Genomic DNA, 27244 nt, shown 5'->3' on the forward strand with positions numbered 1-27244 from the left:
TCTTCAGATAGTCTCGGGAGTTGTATCCGCTTTAAGAGATCCTGAGCACAAGAGCTATCATATGGATCTTGCTTATACATGGACGTAAAATATTGTCCCATTATTTCTACAATTTTTCTTGGGTGGGATTGGAGAGTCCCTGCATTATCTTTTAAGGGATAGATTTGTGCCTGACGTGTATTAGGGCGTGTTAGGTTCGCTAAGAATTTGCCTGCTTTGTTACCGTATCTAAATAATGCTGCCTGCTTGAGATCCGCGAACCACTTGACGTTACCTACTTGGAGATAGTCATATGTAGGTTTGGCTCAGTTTGTGTGTTTCCGTTGGGTCGCTAAGGCAAGTTGTCTATGCTTGCCTAACCTGTTGTATTGCCTGTTCATATTTACCAATCATCTCTTCTTTTTACCTATTGTGTGAGATATAATACGCCCTCTCAAATTTTTGCTGCCTCCCAGAACACTTCTCGATTTTGTCTGTAGGCTTCATTGTCTTGGGAATACTCCCACCACCACCTTCTAAGCTGATCTATAAAATCTTCATTATACATCAAGTGTCTCCGTAATCGCCAAATGTGGTCCGAGCCTTTTGGTAGAGCATTGGCAATATCCACCCACACTGGAGCATGGTCTGAGATCAGCAAATCTGCGATTTCAGTTTTTTGGGATTTTCGAAATCAATACTGGCGTCAGTAAAATATAGTCTAGTCTTGACCATGACCGCTGTGCGTGGGAGTAGTGAGAGTATTCCCTCGTAACCGGGTGGTGATGTCTCCAAACATCAATTAGACCTGTTGCCATTATCAATGGGAACAGAGTGTGAGTCCTTTTCAGGGTTGTGTAATGATTTACCTTGTCCTGTTTGTCGTCTATCTTCTACAGTATTCCTCACTCTATTGAAATCACCTGCTACGATCATCTGAGAATTCCCTTCCTGCAGAATAGATGTCTCTAATTTTTGATAAAATCCTGTTTGGGAGGTGTTGGGAGAGTAAATATTATATATGGTTAAGGAACCGCCCATTAGCTCCAATTCCAATTTCAAGATCCTACCTTCCTTGTCTGTCTTAATCGTTTTCACCCCTACTTTTCTTCCCTGGGATGGGGATCCCACCACCTGGCCCACCCATAGTTTTTGTAGTCGCCAAAAATCTTGTTCCTCTAGATGTGTCTCCTGCAACAGAGCAATATCAGTTTTTAACTTCTTAAGATGCCGCAATACCATGATAGGCTTGGCTGTGAGCGCAGACCCTTAACATTCCATGAAATAACTTTCATGTTAATTCTAGTTTCAGTAATATCCCAGGAGACGCATCCAAGGAAGATGAAACTCCCCCATCATTTCTCATCTGGTGCAATTATCAGCAATGAGCATTAACATTCCCCAACTGAGCAACCCAACCCATTCCCTACCCTTCGCCAACCATTGAACACTTAATATGTTCATTAACTATATCAAATTAAAACGTTTTGACTAGAGTTGAGCGGACACCTCGATGTTCGGGTTCGACGGGTTTGGTCGAACATCGGAAAAAAGTTTGAGTTCGGGACCCGAACTTGACCCCGAACCCGAACCCCATTAAAGTTAATGGGGACCCAAACTTTTGAACACTAAAATGGCTGTAAAAATGTCATGGAAAGGGATAGAGGGCTGCAAATGGCGTCAAAATGTAGTTAGGAGAAATGGCTTTGAATAACATAAAATACCTAAAAATAAAAAATAATAATCTTGATCTAGGAGGACCGGGTCCATATAGAGTAGGAGGTTGAGGAGGCGGTTGATGTGGCGGTGTAGGTGGAGGAGGAGGAGGACGTAGCCTACATTGGTTTTTGGTTTTAAATTTTATTTTTAAAATTAGGGTACACCCCAAAACATTGGGAAATATAACCTGCGATAACCCCCTCCAGTCGTGCTAAACACACATTCAGCATTAATTACTGAATAATATAGTACATTTTATTCCCTGTCACCTGTGCAGAGCAGGCGTTTATTCACGTCTAAAATTGAATAATATCAACCCAAGAATGTAACAGAAAAATTATTGAAATTTATTAAGCTGTCTACTAGGTAGAGGAGGGGTATATTACGCCCAAAAATTGGTGAATTTCACCCAAAAATGTAACTGACATTTTTTTTTAACCTGTCTACTAGGTATAGCAGTGGTACTATACACCCAAAAATTTGTTAATTTCACCCGAAAAAGTAATATTTTTTTTTAACCTGTCTACTAGGTATAGCAGTGGTACTATACACCGAAAAATTTGAGAATTTCACCCTAAAATGTAAATGACAATTTATTTATTTTTTAACCTGTCTACTAGGTATAGCAGAGGTACTATACGCCCAAAAATTGGTTGATTTCACCCGAAAAAGTAATATTTTTTTTAACCTGTCTACTAGGTATAGCAGTGGTACTATACACACAAAAATTGGTGAATTTCACCCTAAAATGTAAATGACAATTTATTTATTTTTTAACCTGTCTACTAGGTATAGCAGAGGTACTATACACCCAAAAATTGGTTAATTTCACCCGAAAAAGTAATATTTTTTTTAACCTGTCTACTAGGTATAGCAGTGGTACTATACACCGAAAAATTGGTTAATTGCACCATAAAATGTAACTGACAATTTATTTTTATTTTTTTACTGGTCCACTAGGTATAGCAGTGGTACTATACACACCAAAATTGGTGAATTTACCCTAAAATGTAAATTACAATTTATTTGTTTTTTACCGGTCTACTAGGTAGAGCAGTGGTATTATACACCCAAAAATTGGTTAATTTCACCATAAAATGTAAATGACAAAGTAGTCAAATGATATAAAATAAAAAACGTACAAAACAAAAAAAATGGATTTATAAGGTGGAGTTCCATATGGAGTAGGAGGTTGAGGAGGCGGTGGACGTAGCGGAGTAGGTGGAAGCGGCAGTGGAGGAGGACGAGATGCAGTATAACAATGGCTGGTTAGTGCAGGTATACAGGTTTATTCTGCACAAGGTACGGACAAGTCCTGAGGGATCCATGTCTAGTTCTTTTTAATGAACGTGAGCTTGTCCACGTTGGCTGTGGACAGGCGGCTGCTCTTGTCTGTGATGATGCCCCCTGCCGTGCTAAACACACGTTCAGATAATACACTGGCTGCAGGGCAGGCCAGCACCTCCAAGGCGTAAAGGGCAAGCTCAGGCCATGTGCCCAATTTGGAGACCCAGAAGTTGAAGGGGGCAGACCCGTAATTCAGTACGTGTAGGCGTGTGCACACATACTGCCCCACCATGTTGGTGAAATGCTGCCTCCTGCTAAGGCGTTCCATATCAGCTGGTGGTGCCGGTTGTTGTGGCGTGCTGACTAAGCTTTTCCACATGTCGGCCATGATAACCCTGCCTTCTGAGGTGCTGGCGGTACCCCAGCTGCGTTGGCGACCTCTTCCTCCTCCTCTGCCTTCGCCTTGTGCTTCCACTGTGCCCCCGCTGTCAGGTGGGAATGCCACCAGCAGCGCGCCTACCAGCGTGCGCTTGTACTCGCGCATCTTACGATTACGCTCCAGTGACAGAATTAAGGACGGTACTTTGTCCTTGTAACAGGGATCCAGCAGCGTGGCCACCCAGTAATCAGCACACGTTAGAATGTGGGCAACTCGGCGGATATTGCAGAGACACTGCAGCATGCAATCGTTCATGTGTGCCAGGCTGCCCAGAGGCAACAAAAAGCTGTCCTCTGTGGGAGGTGTATCGTCTGTGTCCTCTGTATCCCCCCAGCCACGCAGCAGTGATGGCCTGCTGTGAACATGGTTCCTCCTCCTCATCCTCCACCTCGTCATCCTCCAGAACTGTGCCCTGGCTGGACAATTATGTACCTTGGGTTTGTGTGTGCAGGAACCCACCCCCGGAGCCACTTAGGAATGACTGGCCGGAAACCCTACGAAATGATCCCTCTTCCTCCTCCTCCTCCTCCTGTGCCACATCCTCTTCCATCATCTCCAGCAGGGTTTTTTCAGGAGGCATAGAAGTGGGATAGTAATGCTGAGAATGGCGTTATCGGCACTGGCCATGTTGGTGGAGTACTCGAAACAGCGCACCAGGGCACACAGGTCTCGCATGGAGGCCCAGTCATTGGTGGTGAAGTGGTGCTGTTCCGCCGAGTGACTCACCCGTGCGTGCTGCAGCTGAAACTCCACTATGGCCTGCTGCTGCTCGCAGAGTCTGTCCAGCATGTGCAAGGTAAAGTTCCACCTGGTGGGCACGTTGCATATGAGGCGGTGAGCGGGAAGGCCAAAGTTACGCTGCAGCGCTGACAGCCAAGCAGCAGCAGGGTGAGAACGCCGAAAGCGTGCACAGACGGCCCGCACTTTATGCAGCAGCTCTGACATATCAGGGTAATTTTTAAGGAATCTCTGCACCACTAAATTCAGCACATGCACCAGGCAAGGGATGGGCGTGAAACCAGCTAGTCCCAGAGCTGCTATGAGTCACCTCTGCTGCGGAGGATAAGTTCCTCCGAGTCACCAGCCTCAGAAATCGCAGGTTAACAGCAGCTCAGATTAGAGACCAGGTCAATGCCACCCAGAGTTCTAGCAGCAGACACATCTCTAGAACAACTGTTAGAGGAGACTGTGTGAATCAGGCCTTCATGGTAGAATATCTGCTAGGAAACCACTGCTAAGGACAGGCAACAAGCAGAAGAGACTTGTTTGGGCTAAAGAACACAAGGAATGGACATTAGACCAGTGGAAATCTGTGCTTTGGTCTGATGAGTCTAAATTTGAGATCTTTGGTTCCAACCACTGTGTCTTTGTGCGACGCAGAAAAGGTGAGCGGATGGACTCTACATGCCTGGTTCCCACCGTGAAGCATGGAGGAGGAGGTGTGATGGTGTGGGGGGGGGGGGGGGCTTTGCTGGTGACACTGTTGGGGATTTATTCAAAATTAAAGGCATACTGAACCAGCATGGCTACCACAGCATCTTGCAGCAGCATGCTATTCCATCTGGTTTGCGTTTAGTTGGACCATCATTTATTTTTAAACAGGACAATGACCCCAAACACACCTCCAGGCTGTGTAAGGGCTATTTGACCATGAAGGAGAGTGATGGGGTGCTGCGCCAGATGACCTGGCCTCCACAGTCACCGGACCTGAACCCAATCGAGATGGTTTGGGGTGAGCTGGACCGCAGAGTGAAGGCAAAAGGGCCAACAAGTGCTAAGCATCTCTGGGAACTCCTTCAAGACTGTTGGAAGACCATTTCAGGTGACTACCTCTTGAAGCTCATCAAGAGAATGCCAAGAGTGTGCAAAGCAGTAATCAAAGCAAAAGGTGACTACTGTGAAGAACCTAGAATATGACATATTTTCAGTTGTTTCACACTTTTTTGTTATGTATATAATTCCACATGTGTTAATTCATAGTTTTGATGCCTTCAGTGTGAATCTACAATTTTCATAGTTATGAAAATAAAGAAAACTCTTTGAATGAGAAGGTGTGTCCAAACTTTTGGTCTGTACTGTATACTCATAAGCATTTCCTACTTTGCTCTTGCTATATATATGCTGTGACCTGTGAATAGTAACGCCTTCTAGTGCAATGTTTTTTTTTTTGTTTTTTTTTATAGTGTAATGCTTTAGTTTAAATGTCAGTTCTTGTTCCTCTGTCCATGGCATCTAGGATTGCTCCAAACAACATTTCATTGTATTGTACATTGTATTGTACAGTGACAATAAAGGCATCTTATCTTATCCTCTTTGCACAAAATGGCTGTATTTCAAATACCTGATTCAAACCCTGTATGTAGAGGGGGTATCTTACACGGTCTGAACCAGTGTAGGCCTGAAGTAAATATTTCATTGCCCAAAATGGCTGTATTTTAAATGCCTGAATCAAACCCCGTATGTAGGGGGGTATCCCACATGGCCTGAACCAGTGTAGGCTTGAATTCAATACCTAAAATGGCTGTATTTCAAAGGCCTGATTCAAACCCCTGTATGTAGAGAGAATATCTCACACGGCCTGAACCAGTGTAGGCCTGAATTCAATATTGGTGCACCAAATGGCGGTATTTAAAATCTCTGAATCTAACCCAAGTGTGTTTAGGGTGTATCTCACAATGACATCTGCAGTAAAGGCTGCCAACTACATTTTTTGTTCCCAAACGAGTGTTTGTTTAACAACTGAATTTGACAGCAGTATATAAGCCTGGAATTTCACACGTGCTGATGCTGCAAGGCCTGAAAATAGTGTTTTTTGTCAAAAGAGTGTGTTTTTCAAACCCCAGAAAATTATGGGTGTATTTCTACCTTAAATTGCACACTGACTAATCCAGATGTTGTAGATTGCCAAAAAAGTGTTTTTTTGGTAACAGAAAATTGGCTCAGGGCAGGGTAAAACGATTGTGCCCTGCACCCACACCACTATTTCTCTGTAGATCGCCGAGTTAGATTCTTTCCTATTCTCTCCCTGAAATCACCAGCAGCAGCCTCTCCCTACACTAGTAACAGCAGAGTGACGGGCAGCGCTAAGTGACTCCAGCTTAAATAGAGGCTGGGTCACATGCTGCACTGGCCAATCACAGCCATGCCAATAGTAGGCATGGAAGTGATGGCCTCTTGGGGCAAGTAGTATGACGCCTGTTGATTGGCTGCTGTGCAGCCTTTCAAAAAGCGCCAAGAAAGCGACGAACACCGAACCCGAACTCGAATTTTTCCGTAAACGTTCGGGTTCGGGCCTGAGGTCCAACTTTACAGTTCGGGTTCGCTCAACCCTAGTTTTGACTTCTCTTCTTTCGCACCTTTTCCGGAGCTATCGTAACTCCTTGCCCTCTCAGTATATCTTACCATCCTTTCTCATAAAATGATCTCCTTTCTCCCATAGCCCTATGCGGGAATATATATTTACCAGGCCTCACCCCTCAACAACCATTCCCCTTATTATTATTTTTTTTATTTTTTGTTTTTAGGCTTTCGTTTATCCCCTACATTTGTGAACCCCAAATCCCCTCATGATAATCATACCATACTAGCATCAAATTATCAACTGTCATGACCAAAAGTCCCTATCCAGGGTAGATGTAAGCTTATAACAGGCATTTAAAGTAATACTCCACATAGCTCACATGACACTCGCTAAATTCTCTAAAGACAATACCAGCGGACATTCTACTCATCTCAGTCACCATGTTTAATCTTGTGAATCATCTGTGGCTACGATGACATTCGGTGATCTCTGGGAATGCCTTCTCCCCGGAGTTTTCTCGTTTCTGCGTCGATCATCTGATCCTTCCTGAATTGAGGGAAAATCAACCTCCGTGTCCAAAGCCTCCAAAGCTTCTTTTGGTGTGAGGTGTCTATACAGCCATCTGAGCGAAACACCCTCGACGTCGTTGGATACAATAGGGCGAATTTTATCTTTCTTTTGACCAGTGTGGAACATATCTGCAAGAAAGATCTCCTGCGTTTGGTGACTTCTACCGAATATTAGCACTTTGGAGTCCCGTATCACTAGTGGATGCTGAAATCTTTTATATTTGCTTAGTATTGCTTCCTTAGCCGCGTGGTTGAGATATTTTGCTATTGCTGGTCTCGGTCTGGGCTGACCCATATCTGAATCAGGAGTTCTAGCTGGTCCCAGCCTGTGCGCCCCTTCAACCGTAAATGTTCCCTGTAATCCCAGGGCTTGTGGAATTTACACTGCACATATTAACTGTTTCGGAGAAATGTTCTCTGGTAACCCCACTATACGCAGGTTACTCCAGATCCTCTAGTTTATCTTTGAGAGTCCGGTTGGTACTAAGGACTTCTCTTATCTGTGTGTGTGTCTTCTCCAACTCCTCTTCTACCATATTTACTCTTTGCTCCAATTCTACAAGCTGGATGGAGTGTTGAGAGACAACTTTCGGAATCTGCTGAAGCGCTGCAGATACTATCGCTTCCAGAGTTTATGTCCGGTGCTAAAAGCTTAGCCACTTCAATGGCCATAATGCGGCATGATATAGTGAGGTCTTGGTCAGGAGCTAAGTTTACCTCCATTTCCATGTTCGCCGCTTCCTGTTGTTATACAGAAGGCTGCGTTGCCGACCTCGTAAGTCTCTGTGATTTTTATGCCGTCACCATCTTGCCTCGTGGTTGGCGCTCGTCACTCTGCACTTGTCGCGTATTCATCTAGCTTCCCTCTTAGTATTTAGGGAAACATGAGCCAGAGAATGGCGTCTCTTAGGGTGAGTTTGTCCCTATTTGCGGGCTCTGGGTGCCGGAGCTCCGTCTGCTTTCACCCTCTCATGCGTGCGCTGGAACCGGAAGTCAGTGCGTCATATTGTGTAACTCATTCAGGCCGCACCAGGAAGCCACACTAATCAGATGTACCTATTTAATTCTGCTGTTCAGAGACATATTGTCCTGTGTCAGTTATACAGCAATCATACTGGACTCTGTCCAACAATACGCTGCACTTGTAGCGGATAGGCTGTGTGACTTCTGTTTTTTTTGCCTAAATAGGCTTAAAAAAAATGGCTGGTATACGAAAGAATTGCAATAGACGGGGCACAAAGTAAGATGAAACTTCTGTTTCCCACTATCAGCTGTAGTGCGAGCAGCAGCAGCACTGTCAGCAGTATGGTCAGCAGCACTGTTAGCAGTATGGTCAGCAGCTCTGTTAGCAGTATGGTCAGCAGCTCTGTTAGCAGTATGGTAAGCAGCACTGTTAGCAACACTGTTAGCAGCACTGTTAGGAGCATGGTCAGCAGAAACAACAGCACTGTCAGCAGCAGCAGCCTGATCAGCAGCACTGTCAGCAGCAGCAACCTGATCAGCAGCAGCACTGTCAGCAGTATGGTCAGCAGCACTGTTAGCAGCATGGTCAGCAGAAGCAACAGCACTGTCAGCAGCAGCAGCCTGATCAGCAGCACCAGCAGCACTGTCATCAGCATGGTCAGCAGCACTGTTAGCAGTATGGTAAGCAGCACTGTTAGCAGCATGGTCAGCAGAAGCAACAGCACTGTCAGCAGCAGCAGCCTGATCAGCAGCAGCATGGTCAGCAGAATTGTCAGCAGCAGCACTGTCAGCAGCATTGTCAGCAGCAGCAGCACTGTCAGCAGCATTGTCAGCAGCAGCAGCACGGTCAGCAGCATGGTCAGCAGCACTGTCTGGCCAGTAGTAGTAGGCTGCAGGTGTCTTTTGCCTCCAGAAATTGATTATTATTAGGAATGAGTGAATTTACTTCGGATAGTACTTCTGAAGTCGATTCACTAAAAACTTAATTCTAATAATTTACGGGGATCCCGCTTCGTACAGTATTAGAATGTATTGGCTCGGATGAGCCGAAGTTGCGAGAGACTTCGTGTAATAACTTTGGGAATTAATTATTACTGTAAAAAACATTGGTTCCAAACTCGGGTTTGCTCCGAGTGGTAGCTCGTCCTGGCGTCCTAATAAAAGTAATCCTTTTCTGTGTCTTCACACGACGCGCCGAGTGGGCAGCCTTTTTTCTTTTACGAGACAGAACCCGGCTGTTAATGAAGATATTCATGAGCGTGTGAGAAGTTATATGAGAACCCTCAGTGTTGGACAGTTATGGAGGGGATGCTATATGAAATGCACAGTAGTGTTGGTGGTGGTAGTAGTGGTTGGTAGTCACAGTCAGGGCATGAGGTGGGAACCATGAGCGGGCCAAGGAGACCTCAGCGCAGACTCTTCCATCCTCCTCCACAATTTATACCATAGATGAGATGTGTGAGGAGGAAACACTGAAAGAAACCCAGAAAGGTTTGTGTAAGGCCGCTCATAAGCTGTGACTGGCTCAATACCGCCCAGACCCCGATCCAGCGAGCGGTGGGGTCTCCATGCTGGGCCTGGAGGGATCTAACACTATAATGCTATGTATGTAAAGATCTGTGGTGACAGGAGAGAAGCGGTCTGTGGATGAGCACTTACCCCAGTCACTTACCTGCAGGGACCTGCACACTGGGCTCCAGCAGAGAAGATGAAGATGAACAACCTGACAGTGATGATGAGGAAGAGGAGGAGGACCCCAACGGTGATGACGAGGACCCTGGTAATGAAAACACAGGTGATTACAATGACGATGATAGTAGTAGTGATGGTGATGATAATAATGATAGTAGTAGTGATAGTGGTGATGATAGTGATGATGGTAATAGTAGTGATGATGGTAATAGTAGTGATGATGATAATGATGATGCCGATCATGGTGATGATGGTAATAGTAGTGATGATGACGATAATGATGATGGTGATAGTAGTGATGGTGATGATGGTAATAGTAGTGATGATAATGATGATGATGGTAATAGTAGTGATGATGATGGTGATCGTGGTGATGATGATAGTATTAGTGATAATGATGATTGTGTTGATGGTGATAATAGTGGTGATGATAGTGATGGTGATAATAGTGGTGATGATAGTGATGGTGATAATAGTGATGATGACGATAATGATGATGGTGATGATGGTAATAGTAGTGATGATGACGATAATGATGATGGTGATAGTAGTGATGATGACGATAATGATGATGGTGATGATGGTAATAGTAGTGATGATGATGGTGATGATGATAGTATTAGTGGAATGATGATTGTGTTGATGGTGGTAGTAGTGGTGATGATAGTGATGGTGATAATAGTGGTGATAATGATGATGGTGATGATGGTAATAGTAGTAATGATGATTTTGATTGTGGTGATTATGATAATAGTGGTAATAATGATAGTATTAATGATAATGATGTTTGTGTTGATGATGGTAATAGTAGTGATGGTGATGATGATCATGGTGATGAGGGTAATGACAAACCATTCTCACTGAGTAAAGCCTCATTCACACATCAGTGTTTGGTCAGTGATTTCCATCAGTGATTTTGAGGCAAAACCAGGATTGGAGCCTCCACAGAGATCAGGTATAAGGGTCCATTCACACATCCGCAAAATGTGTCCGCATACCTCCCGCAATTTTGCTGAACGGGTGCAGCCCCATTCGTTTTCAATGGGGCCGGAATGTGCTGTCCGCATCCGCATTTGCGGATCCGCACTTCCGCATCCGTGCTTCAGTTTCCGCCAAAAAATAGAACATGTCCTATTCTTGTCCGCAATTGCAGAGTAGACAAGATTAGGCATTTTCTATTATAGTGCCAGCGATGTGCGGTCCGCAAATCGCAGAATGCGCATTGCTGGTGTCCGTGTTTTGCGGATCCGCAAAACACTTACGGACGTGTGAATGGACCCATAGGGAGAGATCTGCTCCTGTTCTGTGCTTAGAGCTGCACTTGGGTTTGGCTTAAAATCACTGATGGAAATCACTGACCGAACACTGACGTGTGACTGAGGCTTCAAACTGGATGAGATTTCGGCCTCATGCACACGGCCATGTTCTGCGGCCGTGAGCGGTCCGTGGTAACACGGCCAGGATTCCTGCCGACAGCAGGAGCGCACGGCGTCATTGGTTGCTATGATGCCGTGCTCTTCGAGCCGCCGCTGCACTACAGTAATACACTGGTATAGATCATACGGGTGTATTACTGTAGTGCAGCGGCGGCTCGAAGAGCACGGCATCATAGCAACCAATGACGCCGTGCGCTCCTGCTGTCGGCAGAACATGGCCGTGTTACCACAGACCGCTCACGGCCGCAGAACATGAGGCCTTCTCTGAAGAAAGTTGCAGGATTTCACTAGACACACAAGTCCTTTCTGAAGGCCGAGGCCCCGCGATCCTGTAGAGATGTATTTGTAGCGATTCCTTGTCGGCCTGTTCTTGTAGGATTATTTTTGTAGGGCTGTTCTTGTAGGATTATTTTTGTCGGCCTGTTCTTGTAGGATTATTTTTGTCGGCCTGTTCTTGTAGGATTATTTTTGTCGGCCTGTTCTTGTAGGATTATTTTTGTCGGCCTGTTCTTGTAGGATTATTTTTGTCGGCCTGTTCTTGTAGGATTATTTTTGTCGGCCTGTTCTTGTAGGATTATTTTTGTAGGGCTGTTCTTGTAGGATTATATTTGTCGGACTGTTCTTGTAGGATTATTTTTGTAGGGCTGTTCTTGTAGGATTATTTTTGTAGGGCTGTTCTTGTAGGATTATTTTTGTAGGGCTGTTCTTGTAGGATTATTTTTGTCGGCCTGTTCTTGTAGGATTATTTTTGTCGGCCTGTTCTTGTAGGATTATTTTTGTAGGGCTGTTCTTGTAGGATTATTTTTGTCGGCCTGTTCTTGTAGGATTATTTTTGTAGGGCTGTTCTTGTAGGATTATTTTTGTCAGCCTGTTCTTGTAGGATTATTTTTGTCGGCCTGTTCTTGTAGGATTATTTTTGTAGGGCTGTTCTTGTAGGATTATTTTTGTCGGACTGTTCTTGTAGGATTATTTTTGTAGGGCTGTTCTTGTAGGATTATTTTTGTAGGGCTGTTCTTGTAGGATTATTTTTGTAGGGCTGTTCTTGTAGGATTATTTTTGTCGGCCTGTTCTTGTAGGATTATTTTTGTCGGCCTGTTCTTGTAGGATTATTTTTGTCGGCCTGTTCTTGTAGGATTATTTTTGTAGGGCTGTTCTTGTAGGATTATTTTTGTAGGGCTGTTCTTGTAGGATTATTTTTGTCGGCCTGTTCTTGTAGGATTATTTTTGTCGGCCTGTTCTTGTAGGATTATTTTTGTAGGGCTGTTCTTGTAGGATTATTTTTGTAGGGCTGTTCTTGTAGGATTATTTTTGTCTGCCTGTTCTTGCAGGATTATTTTTGTAGGGCTGTTCTTGTAGGATTATTTTTGTAGGGCTGTTCTTGTAGGATTATTTTTGTAGGGCTGTTTTTGTAGGATTATTTTTGTAGGGCTGTTTTTGTAGCCAGGCTTCTTCATGTCTCATACCCGTGTTCTGTGTGTTCCTTGTTTCCACTCTCGGCCTGGGATCTGATTGTGACAAATATTGCACAGAAAACAAACAAACTGGAAAAAAAATGAAAAAAGAGAAAGAGAAGCCCAAGGAAGATCCCAAAAAGAATAATAAAAAAAAACATTGTGATAGTGGAGAAGAGAGAAGCGTTGGTAAGGAGCCGCCCGACACAAGGTAGGTCCACTGCTTCCTGGAAGCCTGCCTGTTCCTCATGCTGCGCCTCGATCCCGGACGTATGACATGAAGGGGGGGGGGGATAATTTCATTCACCTTACACAGCTTTGGACGTGGTGGACGAGGAGAAGAACCTCCCTCTACACTGGAACCAGTCCAGTCATCCGCAGCTCACAGTCTGCCCCGCTGTCTATGTAATGGGTATTATTACAGCCAATCAGAGACGTGAACCCAAAAATATCCTTCTGTCTGCAAGGACACTATGGGCGGGTCCTCCACTAACGAGCTCCGCCTTCTGTATGTGACACCGGCTCATACACCGCTATATGTGACACCGGCTCATACACTGCTATATGTGACACCAGCTCATACACCGCTATATGTGACACCAGCTCATACACCGCTATATGTGACACCGGCTCATACACTACTATATGTGACACCGGCTCATACACCGCTATATGTGACACCGGCTCATACACCGCTATATGTGACACCGGCTCATACACCGCTATATGTGACACCGGCTCATACACCGCTATATGTGACACCGGCTCATACACTGCTATATGTGACACCGGCTCATACACTGCTATATGTGACACCGGCTCATACACTGCTATATGTGACACCGGCTCATACACTGCTATATGTGACACCGGCTCATACACTGCCATATGTGACACCGGCTCATACACCGCTATATGTGACACCGGCTCATACACCGCTATATGTGACACCGGCTCATACACCGCTATATGTGACACCTGCTCATACACCGCTATATGTGACACCGGCTCATACACCGCTATATGTGACACCGGCTCATACACCGCTATATGTGACACCGGCTCATACACTGCTATATGTGACACCGGCTCATACACTGCTATATGTGACACCGGCTCATACACTGCTATATGTGACACCGGCTCATACACTGCTATATGTGACACCGGCTCATACACTGCCATATGTGACACCGGCTCATACACCGCTATATGTGACACCGGCTCATACACCGCTATATGTGACACCGGCTCATACACCGCTATATGTGACACCAGCTCATACACCGCTATATGTGACACCGGCTCATACACCGCTATATGTGACACCGGCTCATACACCGCTATATGTGACACCGGCTCATACACCGCTATATGTGACACCGGCTCATACACTGCTATATGTGACACCGGCTCATACACCGCTATATGTGACACCGGCTCATACACCGCTATATGTGACACCGGCTCATACACCGCTATATGTGACACCGGCTCATACACCGCTATATGTGACACCGGCTCATACACCGCTATATGTGACACCGGCTCATACACCGCTATATGTGACACCGGCTCATACACTGCCATATGTGACACCGGCTCATACACCGCTATATGTAACACCGGCTCATACACCGCTATATGTGACACCGGCTCATACACCGCTATATGTGACACCAGCTCATACACTGCCATATGTGACACCGGCTCATACACCGCTATATGTGACACCGGGTCATACACCGCTATATGTGACACCGGCTCGTACACCGCTATATGTGACACCGGCTCATACACCGCTATATGTGACACCGGCTCATACACCGCTATATGTGACACCGGCTCATACACCGCTATATGTGACACCGGCTCATACACTGCTATATGTGACACCGGCTCATACACCGCTATATGTGACACCGGGTCATACACTGTTATATGTGACACCGGCTCATACACCGCTATATGTGACACCGGCTCATACACCGCTATATGTGACACCGGCTCATACACCGCTATATGTGACACCATCTCATACACTGCTATATGTGACACCGGCTCATACACCACAATATGTGACACCGGCTCATACACCGCTATATGTAACACCGGCTCATACACCGCTATATGTGACACCGGCTCATACACCGCTATATGTGACACCAGCTCATACACTGCCATATGTGACACCGGCTCATACACCGCTATATGTGACACCGGGTCATACACCGCTATATGTGACACCGGCTCGTACACCGCTATATGTGACACCGGCTCATACACCGCTATATGTGACACAGGCTCATACACCGCTATATGTGACACCGGCTCATACACCGCTATATGTGACACCGGCTCATACACCTCTATATGTGACACCGGCTCATACACTGCTATATGTGACACCGGCTCATACACCGCTATATGTAACACCGGCTCATACACCGCTATATGTGACACCGGCTCATACACCGCTATATGTGACACCAGCTCATACACTGCCATATGTGACACCGGCTCATACACCGCTATATGTGACACCGGGTCATACACCGCTATATGTGACACCGGCTCATACACCGCTATATGTGACACCGGCTCATACACCGCTATATGTGACACCGGCTCATACACCGCTATATGTGACACCGGCTCATACACCTCTATATGTGACACCGGCTCATACACTGTTATATGTGACACCGGCTCATACACCGCTATATGTGACACCGGCTCATACACCGCTATATGTGACACCGGCTCATACACTGCCATATGTGACACCGGCTCATACACTGCTGTTTGTAACACCGGCTCATACACTGCTATATGTGACACCGGCTCATACACCGCTATATGTGACACCGGCTCATACACCTCTATATGTGACACAGGCTCATACACTGTTATATGTGACACCGGCTCATACACCGCTATATGTGACACCGGCTCATACACCGCTATATGTGACACCGGCTCATACACTGCCATATGTGACACCGGCTCATACACTGCTGTTTGTAACACCGGCTCATACACTGCTATATGTGACACCGGCTCATACACCGCTATATGTGACACCGGCTCATACACTGCTATATGTGACGCCGGCTCATACACTGCCATATGTGACACCGGCTCATACACTGCTGTTTGTAACACCGGCTCATACACTGCTATATGTGACACCGGCTCATACACCGCTATATGTGACACCGGCTCATACACCGCTATATGTGACACCGGCTCATACACTGCTATATGTGACACCGGCTCATACACTGCTATATGTGACACCGGCTCATACACTGCCATATGTGACGCCGGCTCATACACTGCCATATGTGACGCCGGCTCATACACTGCCATATGTGACACCGGCTCATACACCGCCATATGTGACACCGGCTCATACACTGCCATATGTGACACCGGCTCATACACCGCTATATGTCACACAGGCTCTTGACATGCATACGTATACCCTACTCAGCTCTTGACCACAGATTCATGTAATGCTATAGTGGATTCAATCTAATACATGAAAATAAGTGACACAGTGACTATATGTGCCTCAGATTCATACAGTTACGTCCCCTACCTGCAGATTACTTAGATATTATTTGTCTGTAGCTGACGACAAGCGCCATCGAGCTGCTTCCTGTCTAGATGAGAGGTTGGTCATCTGTGCTGCTCAGGATGACCTGACATATAGACATGATAGTTTCTGACACATGTTGCGCTCTATATGATTGATAGCTGGGAAGCTGAGGCAGCAGAACATACTGACGTGAGGCGCATAATGTAAGATACTACATGCTTAGTACATGATGAGTGCAGCCTGCCTATTTTTTCCTCTGTAGTAAAATGTCAACCTCAACAAGAACCCCAAGCAGTACCTCAACAGGAACACCAACAAGAACCCCAAGCAGTACCTCAACAGGAGCACCAACAAGAACCCCAAGCAGTACCTCAACAGGAGCACCAACAAGAACCCCAAGCAGTACCTCAACAGGAAACCCAACAAGAACTCCAAGCAGTTCTCCAACAGGGATACCAGGTGGAATTGACATGTATGTGGTTATGTATTACCTGTCATCTGGGGGGTGAGGGATATGACGTCTGAGATACAGTTCTGTGAGATGTAAAGGGTTACTCCTATGTCAGTCTTTCCTGGTTGCTATGCTAGAGCGTTCTCTGGCTAAATCCGACACAGGGAGATAGATGACAATCTATAAAAACACACACACATCCTAAAATAAAATGTCTGCATAATAAAATTTCCACAACAATACCCTAACCGACCTAGGGAGGCCAGGAAAAGGATCTTTGGGGCTTACTAACCTAGGACTGAGTAAAAGCTGAGATCTGAATAACCTTACTGAGTGCCGGCCGGTGATGGGCAGAGTTCCAGATACTTCAGAGGAGCTGTGCTCTGCTGCCTGTGCAGCTCCCGTTTACTAATGGAGTCATGGAAATAGAGGTGTTCAGCCGGCTCTGCTTGCGATTACCCTTAAATCAGTTTTTGTTGATGTACAACTTTCGTAGGACACCACCTGTGCCACTAGTCAGCTCAAGAATTGTCTGATCGACCTGGCCCTGTAACCTGTAAGTGCTATAAATATGAGGTGGAAGCATCTAGGAGTAGCAGCAGCTCACCCATGACGTGATGGACCAAGACGGGCCACCAACTGCTGAAACGCCTGGTGTGTAAAAGTCACATATGCTATGTTACATCTCTGGGGGGTTACAGCAGCTCCTGCGAGCTAGAAGCTCCACAGCTCCTCACTATCTGATTGGTGGTCCAACTCTGGCACCCCTGTCAATCAGTTGTTTGAAGAAGCTGTGGAACTCGGATGAATGCCAACCACAGTGCCGTACATTGTACAGTGGCTCTCAATGGTATTGCAGTTCTGTCATGTTCATCTGAATAAGACTAAGATGCACATAGGCCATGTGACCAACGGATGTGATGTCACAGGCCGAGGAAGACGCTTTGGGGTTGAGCTGAGTGCTGCAGTGAGCCCCTGTGGGAGCCAGTGAAGAGGATAGGAGTGGTAGTGGCCCTGGTGAGATGGTGTTGTGTCACGTGTCCTGCCTCAGGCAATTTCTCCCTGGGGTTTGATGCACTGAAAATGGTGATGATGAAAGGAACCAGGCAGAGATAGTAGATAAATGATGTCTTCCTTTACTGAGTGCAAAAACGGATATCAGCACATTCATTAGCAGTTTGTACAAAGTGCATTTTCTCCCTCCCCCTTCCGAGATGATAGGGTATGGTGGCTGGCAATGCGGCAAAGGTGACACTCATAAACTTGCTAGCTGATGATATCTCTCTGTCCTGATTCCCTTCCCTACGGCTTTACTCTGGCACCTGTAACTGTAGGTGTCCACTGAATGACTCAGGCTTCTAGCTATGCCTGACCTGAACTCTCTGAACGTGTCTGAACGTGTTACCCACCACTTTGCAGCAGAGCTTTGATAGCTTGGTCGTTTGATCAGAACTGGTTAATCCGCCACCAGTTAGGCCAGATACATGTAGGATAGGCAATCAATAAAAAATCACAGCAAAAATAACATCCCCTAAAAAAATAACCTTTATTAGATCAAACACAAAACAAACCACATCAAAGGTAAAAAGTAAAGGATATTCCTGGGGACCTATGCTGGCATATCAATCCACTGGATCACTCAGTCCAACAGACAGGGGATCTAGCCCCATTCTGTCCTTACCCAAAGCGGAACAGGCGCCCTGATAAGAGCGATCCCACTGTCTTCGGAACTGGCCCTGAATACTGTTGTAGAAATATTAATAGTTGTAATCAGCGCGCATCAAAGTTTGTGTAAGGAAAAAGGTAAATCCCCTTTCCCTCAGCCGCAGTCAGAGACAGACCCAGCTGTTACCATCTTGCTTGAAATTCTGAGCAACTCCTCTCCTCCCTGCTCAACCTGTTCCTTTTATTTACTCACAAAAGGTGTAAAAGGGGCTGGCCCAAGACAAGGATACAGGAAGTGATAACATACAGGAAGTGATGACACACAGGAAGTGATGACATATCAAAGGACAGGGAGGGGCAATCAATGTGGCTGGGCAGACAATGCACACACCCCATCGCTGTATAAGTTAGGATGAGTCATGTCCATTGTCTGACCAGCCAGGTGGCCGCCCACCCCCCATCACTGTCAGCATGGACCTCATTCAATACTGCTCAAAAGTGATCAGTATCTAGTGAAGATCATTCTACTGGTTCTTATAGGTTTGAGATTATCTGCGAGACATTGCTACGGCTATTGTCAGTATACGGTACGAGTATACCGACAAGGCAGATGTGCATGTCTTAAAAGCAGATATGTATCCAGTGTAGGAGAGTCCCCGGAATAATAATGGACGGACGATACGTGCCACCAGAGGTCCTGGCCTCGGTGGAGTAAGAACCGGATCATTGCGGTTACAGTGGCGAATGCTGCTGGCGCAGCGTGTCCGGGCCGGTTCTTACTGGGAACAGGTAAAGAGTGGGGGGGTGCCTGTTCCCCACGGCCAGCCCAGGTTTTTGGTGGAGCTGGGCCTTTAAAGAACCCAGCCTGCTGATGATGGGGGTGGGGTGTGTCGTGCTGTGCTGGAGATTTCCACAGACAGAGTCAGTGCTGGTGAAGGAGAGTCTGGGCGCAGCACACATTGAAGGATAGCCCTGGGACCTGTGGTGCTAGGAGCCGAAGGGGCTCTGGCCTGAGGGAGACAAAGGCAGGTAGCTTACAAGCCTGCAGAACTGCTGTGGTCTGTCCAAACCAAGGTGACTCAAACCTGATGTTTATTTCCTATGGAAGGACATTTGTTTTATGCACGATGTGAATACGCCCCTGTGTGGTCTGCACATTGCCTGTTATGCCTTTGGTGTGAATAAAGTCACGGTGTATCACAAAGACTGTCTGTGATTGCCTCAATACTGCCGCCGCTACCGTAGCCTACCACGAGCACATCCCCACACCAGAAAGGGATAGCGAAGCCGCAGCAGAGGTATAATATGTATCTCTCGTTATGCAGACTTCACTTCTCTAATGTGTATAGACATTTGAAGGGAAGAAGCCCAGTGCATTGCACTTAGTGCTCACAAACCGGCAAACGCCCCCCTACACACTGAGAACACGTCACCAAGCCCATGAGAAGGTTTTCATACTGACGGTTTTACCACTGGTCCCGATTCAGCCAAAGTACCCTCTGCTAGAGCGTTCCTCGGTTAAATCCGGCAAAGGGAGACAGATGACAAACTATAAAACACACACACATCCTAAGATAAAATGTCCGCATAATAAAATTTCCACAACAATACCCTAACCGACCTAGGGAGGCCAGGAAAAGGATCTTTGGGGCTTACTAACCTAGGACTGAGTAAAAGCTACCGGTACCTGCAATATACAATGCCGATAATATTACAGATGACTAGAACGCTCCATATACAGTATATTCCAAGACAACTCCCACACAACAGCTTGTACCTGCTACTGATATGAAACACAAACTATGCAGGGAATGTACATGGGAAGCACGACCCAACGCATCTCCACCAGAAATATTCAACTCCTGAGGTCATCAGGGACTATATAATTGTCAATTAATAGTATAGGTTCTGCCATATAGGTCACTAATAATGACAATAGAACTGCTAGGGCTAACCGAGGAAACAAAGCTAATATTGATACCAGTCACAACATTATGTATCATATGTTCCTCAAAGGTAAAATATAACTCAGAAAGACAATTGCCAGCGGATAATTAGCAAAGTTTCTAGGTAAGCAGCAAGGCTATGATAGTTGTTACATAACACACCATAGCCTGAAACTCCTCTATGGCCTAGGACCCTGCAATCTCCCTGGGGCAATTATGTCCTCCTAGGTGAGCTGCCTCTGTGGGCCACCTGGGGCAACTACGTCCTCCTAGGGGCACCTCCACTGTGGTCCACCTGGCATTGAGGAGTGGGAAATGGATCACATTCTCCCTCACTCATCAATCTCCTCCCTACATTACTAGACTGACTTTCTGGGCCAGTCAAACCCTTGGTGGGAAGTGGGACCACCCTAGTCATACCAAGAGAGCAGGAAGGAAATGGTAAGATCCATTCCTGTTACCAAACATTGCCAATCGTACCGCATCGGCTGGTGAACAAGGTGCATTACATTCACATTGCATATAAAACACAATAATAGCAGATACCATAGAAGTACCGCAGTTCTGGGGTATTACATACCCCCTTCAAACTTTCTGCTATCAATGGGGAAAAGAAGTGGAAACTGCTGCTTGTTTTAATCAGGTAAAACAGAAAAATTACATACGGAATAGTCGATCACCTGGACTGCAATACAATGGGAGGAGCTCCTGTCACCACGCTACCCACGTAGCACATGGCAGATGCCCTATGGTAATACAAGAGAGAGACAGTGATCTACAACATCCTACCTGGATGATGTTCTCAGCAGAGCTCCATTCTTTGTCTTTGTGCACACAGGTTTATACCTTTCAGCCCCTCCTCCTAAACATGTCAAGTGTGGAGTATGCATGTCCGACGACTCAACAACTCTTGAATGTGGCCTTCACAGCACAATGGGGGGTTTGTGTATGTTACCTACCTATCCCTAACTCACAATATTACAAGGAAAATAGAAGGTAATCTAATATTCAGAGGGGAAGAAGTACTTAAGTACACGTATGTCCAACACACTGCTCTGCTGCCAGTGAGGGAGGTGTGAGGGTGGGAACCGGTGCTGGGGAGATAAGAAGTGGAAACTGCTGCGGCCAGTGAGAGTTACCTTGACAAAGAGCTTATTTTGCCTTGGACAGCAGTCGGGAAATGTAGTAATACACTGAGGCCATTCAGGTGCAGGGTCATCTATGCCTCATCTAACAAGTAAACCACCACTGTGACATCTATATGTCCTAATAGGACAACCTGCAATAGCTTCCACAGTATGTAATTAGACTTTCTGTGAATTCCTTACATTTTGTGGAGCAGAGTTCGGCACACGTAGATTTTAGATTGTACTATCACATATCTTCTTCTCCCTCAGGGTGGCCATCTTTGTTCCGCTATCCATCTTCCTGTTGCTCCTGGTTCTTCTCGTTGCTGTTTTTCTCTGGAGATATTCTGAGAGGTTCCAATGTAAGACATGTTCCTTTGTGTATATGTGACCAGAAACGTAACTTTTCACGTCTAATACTTCACATTCTTATTCCAGGTCTGAGGAGATTCCGATGGAAAGATGGGAATACAGTGAAGGTAAGTATCTAAAAGGCACCTTACATCTCTATCATATGGTTCCTCAGAACCATACACATGGAGGTCACTAAAATGTACCAGCTGCATAGAATCAGTTCCTTTGTCCTTAGGTCGAGAACCTGGAGGGAGATCTTGTAGTTGCTAGGAAATGTAATACTACATGGTGCCTCTGAAATGAATGAAAGGGTAGTGAGGCTCTCCCTGTATAAGAATAGTCAACCCCTTTAAATACCTCAACTGTTTGTTGATGCCACTTTGGCTTATAGGTAACTAATAGCGCTTCGGGTCCCCCGCTATGATCTGATCATCACCACTTCTGGTCCCTGCTGGAGTGGAGGATTAATGTGACATCAACATGGATGTCACCACTGCTGATCACTTAGTGGCCTTAGTGGTGACCTGTGCAGCTGTGGTCACATGCCATTCCTGCACCACTGAAGCCATTGATTAGCCTGAAGTGGTGACATGAATGTTGACGATATGGCACGCTACCGGTCCAGTGGTAAACAGAAGCAATAGGGACAGGAGCCCAGCAGTTGACTCGGATGTTCCTCCACCACCTTGTGTTCTGGTCTTCCCATCTAGGCTCCTTAGGGTTCCTGCTGTGGAATTATGGTCAGAAAACCTCCAGTACATTACAGTTCCAGCAAAGTGGATGAGATTTTACCAATCTGCAGTGGATAGTGCTCCCCCCATTGTCATTTTAAAACCACTGCATGTTAATGTGGCCATATGCAAAATGTAGGGTGAAATCCATGGCAAATCCTCTAGAAATCTATGTAATGATGGCTCATGATTTATGGATATACCTGCAGAAATAACATTGCCCTCAGAGTCTCGTTCTGTGTTCGGTGAGGATTTGCTCTGGCAGTACAGAGGCAACGACAACATCTTTAACTTAAACAGTGCAGTGCTTTATTCACACAGACGTAAAGTGACAACAAAAAGTCAGTTTCAATGAAAAAACAGTCACCTTGAGTCTGGTGTTTGTTCACACCAGGCAGCGACACATAAGTCCTTGGGTGAAACAGAAGTCCACGTGCTTTCATCCAAGCAAGATAGCAGGCCTTAATGCCGGCCCAAACTCTTAGGCCCCTTGCAGACGAGCGTGTCTGGATTAGGTCCGGATGCGTCCCGGTGCATTGCGGCAAACCCGCGCGAGTAGGTACGCAACTGCAGTCGGTTTTGACTGCGATTCCGTTCCGTTGTTTAGTTTTTATCGCGTGGGTGCAAGGCGCGTGATAAAAAACTGAATGTGGTACCCAGACCCGTTGAGGTTTGGGTTCAAGGTTGTGTAGATTGTATTATTTTACCTTTTAACATGGTTATAAGGGAAAATAATAGCATTCTGAATACAGAATGCATAGTACAATAGCGCTGGAGGGGTTAAAAAAATTAATAAAATTATTTAACTCACCTTAATCCACTTGTTCGCGTAGCCGGCATCTCTTCTGTCTTCTTTTGTGAGCAATAGGACCTTTGATGACGTCACTACGTTCATCACATGGTCCGTCACATGAGCCATCACCATGGTAAAAGATCATGTGACGGACCATAGCAACCGTGCGTGAAAATCCCACCGCATCTGCACTTGCTTGCGATTTTCATGCAACCCCAGAGGAGCATGCTGCGATTTTCACGCAACGCACAAGTGATGCGTGAAAAATCACCGCTCATGTGCACAGCCCCATAGAAATGAATGGGTCCGGATTCAGTGCGGGTGCAATGCGTTCACCTCACGCATTGCACCAGCGCGGAAATCTCGCCCGTGTGAAAGGGACCTTAGGCCCCAACACAGAGACTGGCAAAGCTCCACTGTCAGATGGAAGACAATCCACACCACCTGAGACTGCTGGCTGGGTGGAACCTCGGTGACATATATCTTCCGTCAATGATGGCCCCTTGCGCTTTCCTACAGTTCCTTTTTTCTCATAATCTCACTCTTATTTTTTGTTTTGCTTTTGGAAGATAAAGCCTGGGAGTGATGTCATCACCATCTACGCCACAGCCAGTCACCCGCTAGACAGTGGACACCCCGGGCAGCGTCCACTATCTGGACACGTCTACCAGGAGATTTCTGATGTCCACGTGGGGGTAAGATCTCTGTCAGGGTGGGTGAACATGGTGGGCACTTACTGACCTTTTCCATGTGGGCAGTTTTCAAGTGAAGGTGGTGAGTACATAAGACATGGGGCAGCAGCGCATACATACCCTTGGGGAACCTTGTGGGTCTGGATCTCCATCATTTCTCCTGCATCGTGAGGACATCTCGTCACTTTACACTGAAGCCAAGGCCACATGTTATATGTAGATAGCTGTGGATATGAAGTTGTTTCCTACTGAAGGTGAACTATTTCATTTTAGGCATCTGGACCCGGTTCATCGTACTCCACTCTTGGATTTCAATTCCAGGACCAGAAGGCAGCAGCTCAGCAGCCGGCGGATGGACAATATAGTCTAGTGGGATTACCCGCCAAGTGATACAAAGAATAAACCTGCACAGATTATCCTGACTGCTGTTGATGGATCCTGCATTACTGAAGGTTCACGGTATCATTCTGTAATGCAGTAATGAGTCAGTTGTGGTGGTGGCGGGCCACCGTGCCCCATGATGGCGTTGTTATTCTCTTTTCTTATAATAATAAATGTTCTGCTGGTTGCTGGAAAAATAAAAATGACCGCGACTAACCATAAATCCCGCACATGAACCTACAGCATTAGCCCAATGCATGAGAAGGTGTCCACAGATCTCACCCATGTAGCCCCTTCACTCTGGGGTGGTGCCACCTTCTTCACAAGAGTTGGCACCATACTGGCGAGTCTGTGTCAGGACGCTGGTGCAGATTTCTTCACCTGAAACAAATCAGAGCATCTCCCCTGGACCGGTTGAGTCTAAACTCCATGCACCATAAGGTCTTTGTGATGTCACAGGGTCATGTGACATGCTACAGTCACATTGGTTTGAAGCAGCCACAGGAGGAAGGGTTGCCAACCAGAATTTTCTTAATTCTGGACAATTTATACCAAAATCACGGACAGCCAACATTTTTTACGGACAAATTTGAAAACCATAATGAATGATACAGATTATAAGTAACACATGTCTAAAGCTTAATGTACTGATCCAAGCTCAACAACATTTACTGAGAGCTGTAAAATGATGATAATTACCCCCAGAAGAATCTAGTCAAAAACCGCCAGCGTCAAAAATATCACAGACACATCAGAAAAAAAGTCACCGATTTTTACGGACTGTCCAGAAATTACTGGACGGTTGGCAACCCTGGCAGGAGGTAAGTGTAATATCTACATCCCAGGTGCTGTGGTAAAAATAATTACTAATATAAAATAATAATACCGTGATCACGGTGTTTAGGGCGAGGCGCATGGTCACCACTGAAATTGAGGCTTTGAATGACATCACTAGGTCCCTACGGTGCATGGAGTTTAGACACAACCCCCCGAATCCCATCACAACCTGTTTCCATCATATGTCACATGGGAGCAGGTAGAGGCCGCTGTGTCCCGGAACAAGTCACATGACCCAATCGGACGAGCCGCCGGAAGAGAGAGAGAGAGAGACGAGCAGCTGGAAAAGAGAGCCGAGCCGCTGGAAGAGAGAGAGACGAGCCGCCGGAAGAGAGAGAGAGACGAGCAGTTGGAAGAGAAAGACGAGTCGCCGGAAGAGAGAGAGGCGAGCAGCCGGAAGACAGAGACGAGCCGCCGGAAGACAGAGATGAGCCGCTGGAAGACAGAGATGAGCCGCTGGAAGACAGAGACGAGCCGCTGGAAGAGAGAGACAAGCCGCCGGAAGAGAGAGACGAGCCGCCAGAAGAGAGAGACGAGCCGCTGGAAGAGAGAGACGAGCCACAGGAAGACAGAGACGAGCCGCTGGAAGAGAGAGTTGAGCCACTGGAAGAGAAAGAGATGAGCCGCTAGAAGGACATGCACACAGTCTCAGAAGGAAAGTGTACTACTACACCACCTGGTGGTCACAGCAGGGAGCAGCAACAGAACAACCCAAAGTCTGCCCATCAACACACACCAATATAAAACATGGCTTGGTGAAAAATCATCAAAAATAAACCGGGCCTGTTTTCATTTTTTCATTTTCTTTTGTTCCTCCCCATGTTCCAATAGCCTTAACTTGACCTCTGGGCACCCAGGACCGACCTTATCACAATGTACCCTGTGAAAGGCCTTCAGAAGGCGACTAGCACTGACATCAGTTGCCGGAACCCACATTCTTTCTTCTAGACCGTAACCCTTCCAGTGTACGAGGTACTGAAGGGAACCATGAAGAATACACGAGTTAATTGTTCTGGAGATCTGAAACTCAAGATTACCATCTACCATGACAGGAGGAGGTGGCAAGGTAGATAGTTCAGCAGGTTCCACATAATTTTTCAACAAAGACCTGTGAAACAGATTATGGATCTTCCATGCCTGCGGAAGTTCGAGACGAAACGCAACCGGATTAATAATGGCAGAGATGTTGTAAGGACCAATAAATCTTGGGTCCAACTTCCAAGATGGTACCTTCAACTTAATGTTCTTAGTGGAAAACCCTCACCAAATTACCCACACACAGGCCCGGACCAGTCATATGTTTCTTGTCAGGAATACGTTTGTATCTTTCACCCATTTTTTCCAAATTGATTTGAATCTTCCACCAGATAGATGACAATGAAGAAGAGAATCTTTCCTCTTCAGGTATACCAGAGGACTCTGTCCCAGAAAGCCGAAGAGAAGGACAACTGAACTCCCAGAGGAGTACAGAATGCCCTCCAGAACCTGAAAACAAATTGCGTCCCCCTATGAGACACCACATCAGAGGGAATGCCGTGTAATTTCACGATGTTATCAACAAACACTTGAGCGAGGGTTTTGGCATTGGGCAAACCTGATAATGGTATAAAGTGCGCCCTCTTACTGAAGCAGTCCAAAACCACCAAAATCACCATATTCCCAGAGGAACTAGGCAAATCAGTGATGAAGTCCATGGACCAATGCGTCTAGGGACGGGATGGGATGGACAAAGGAAGAAGAGATCCTGAAGGCCGAGTATGAGTCACCTTGGCACATGCACAGGTCTCACAGGCTGCCACATAGCCCTCCACACCTTTACATAAACCT

The 27244-nt window shown here is 46.1% G+C and overlaps 1 protein-coding gene across 2 annotated transcripts in view; it reads left to right on the plus strand.

Moving 5' to 3' along the window:
* LOC122937756 overlaps nt 1–24786 on the plus strand; it is a 68036-nt gene extending 43250 nt beyond the window's left edge. The window contains exons 2-8 of one of the 2 annotated variants that reach the window (XM_044292774.1): nt 9936–10052; nt 12915–13047; nt 16703–16912; nt 21900–21991; nt 22068–22108; nt 24077–24202; nt 24473–24786. In XM_044292774.1, the coding sequence (XP_044148709.1) occupies nt 9936–10052; nt 12915–13047; nt 16703–16912; nt 21900–21991; nt 22068–22108; nt 24077–24202; nt 24473–24589 (836 nt within the window). In that variant the 3' untranslated portion in view covers nt 24590–24786. The remainder of the gene's footprint in view (nt 1–9935; nt 10053–12914; nt 13048–16702; nt 16913–21899; nt 21992–22067; nt 22109–24076; nt 24203–24472) is intronic. The other variant, XM_044292782.1, reaches the window with a different exon arrangement.
* Nucleotides 24787–27244: the final 2458 nt, after the last annotated feature.

This window comes from Bufo gargarizans, chromosome 1 (genome assembly GCF_014858855.1).
Source record: "Bufo gargarizans isolate SCDJY-AF-19 chromosome 1, ASM1485885v1, whole genome shotgun sequence".
In the NCBI taxonomy this organism is placed as follows: domain Eukaryota; kingdom Metazoa; phylum Chordata; class Amphibia; order Anura; family Bufonidae; genus Bufo; species Bufo gargarizans.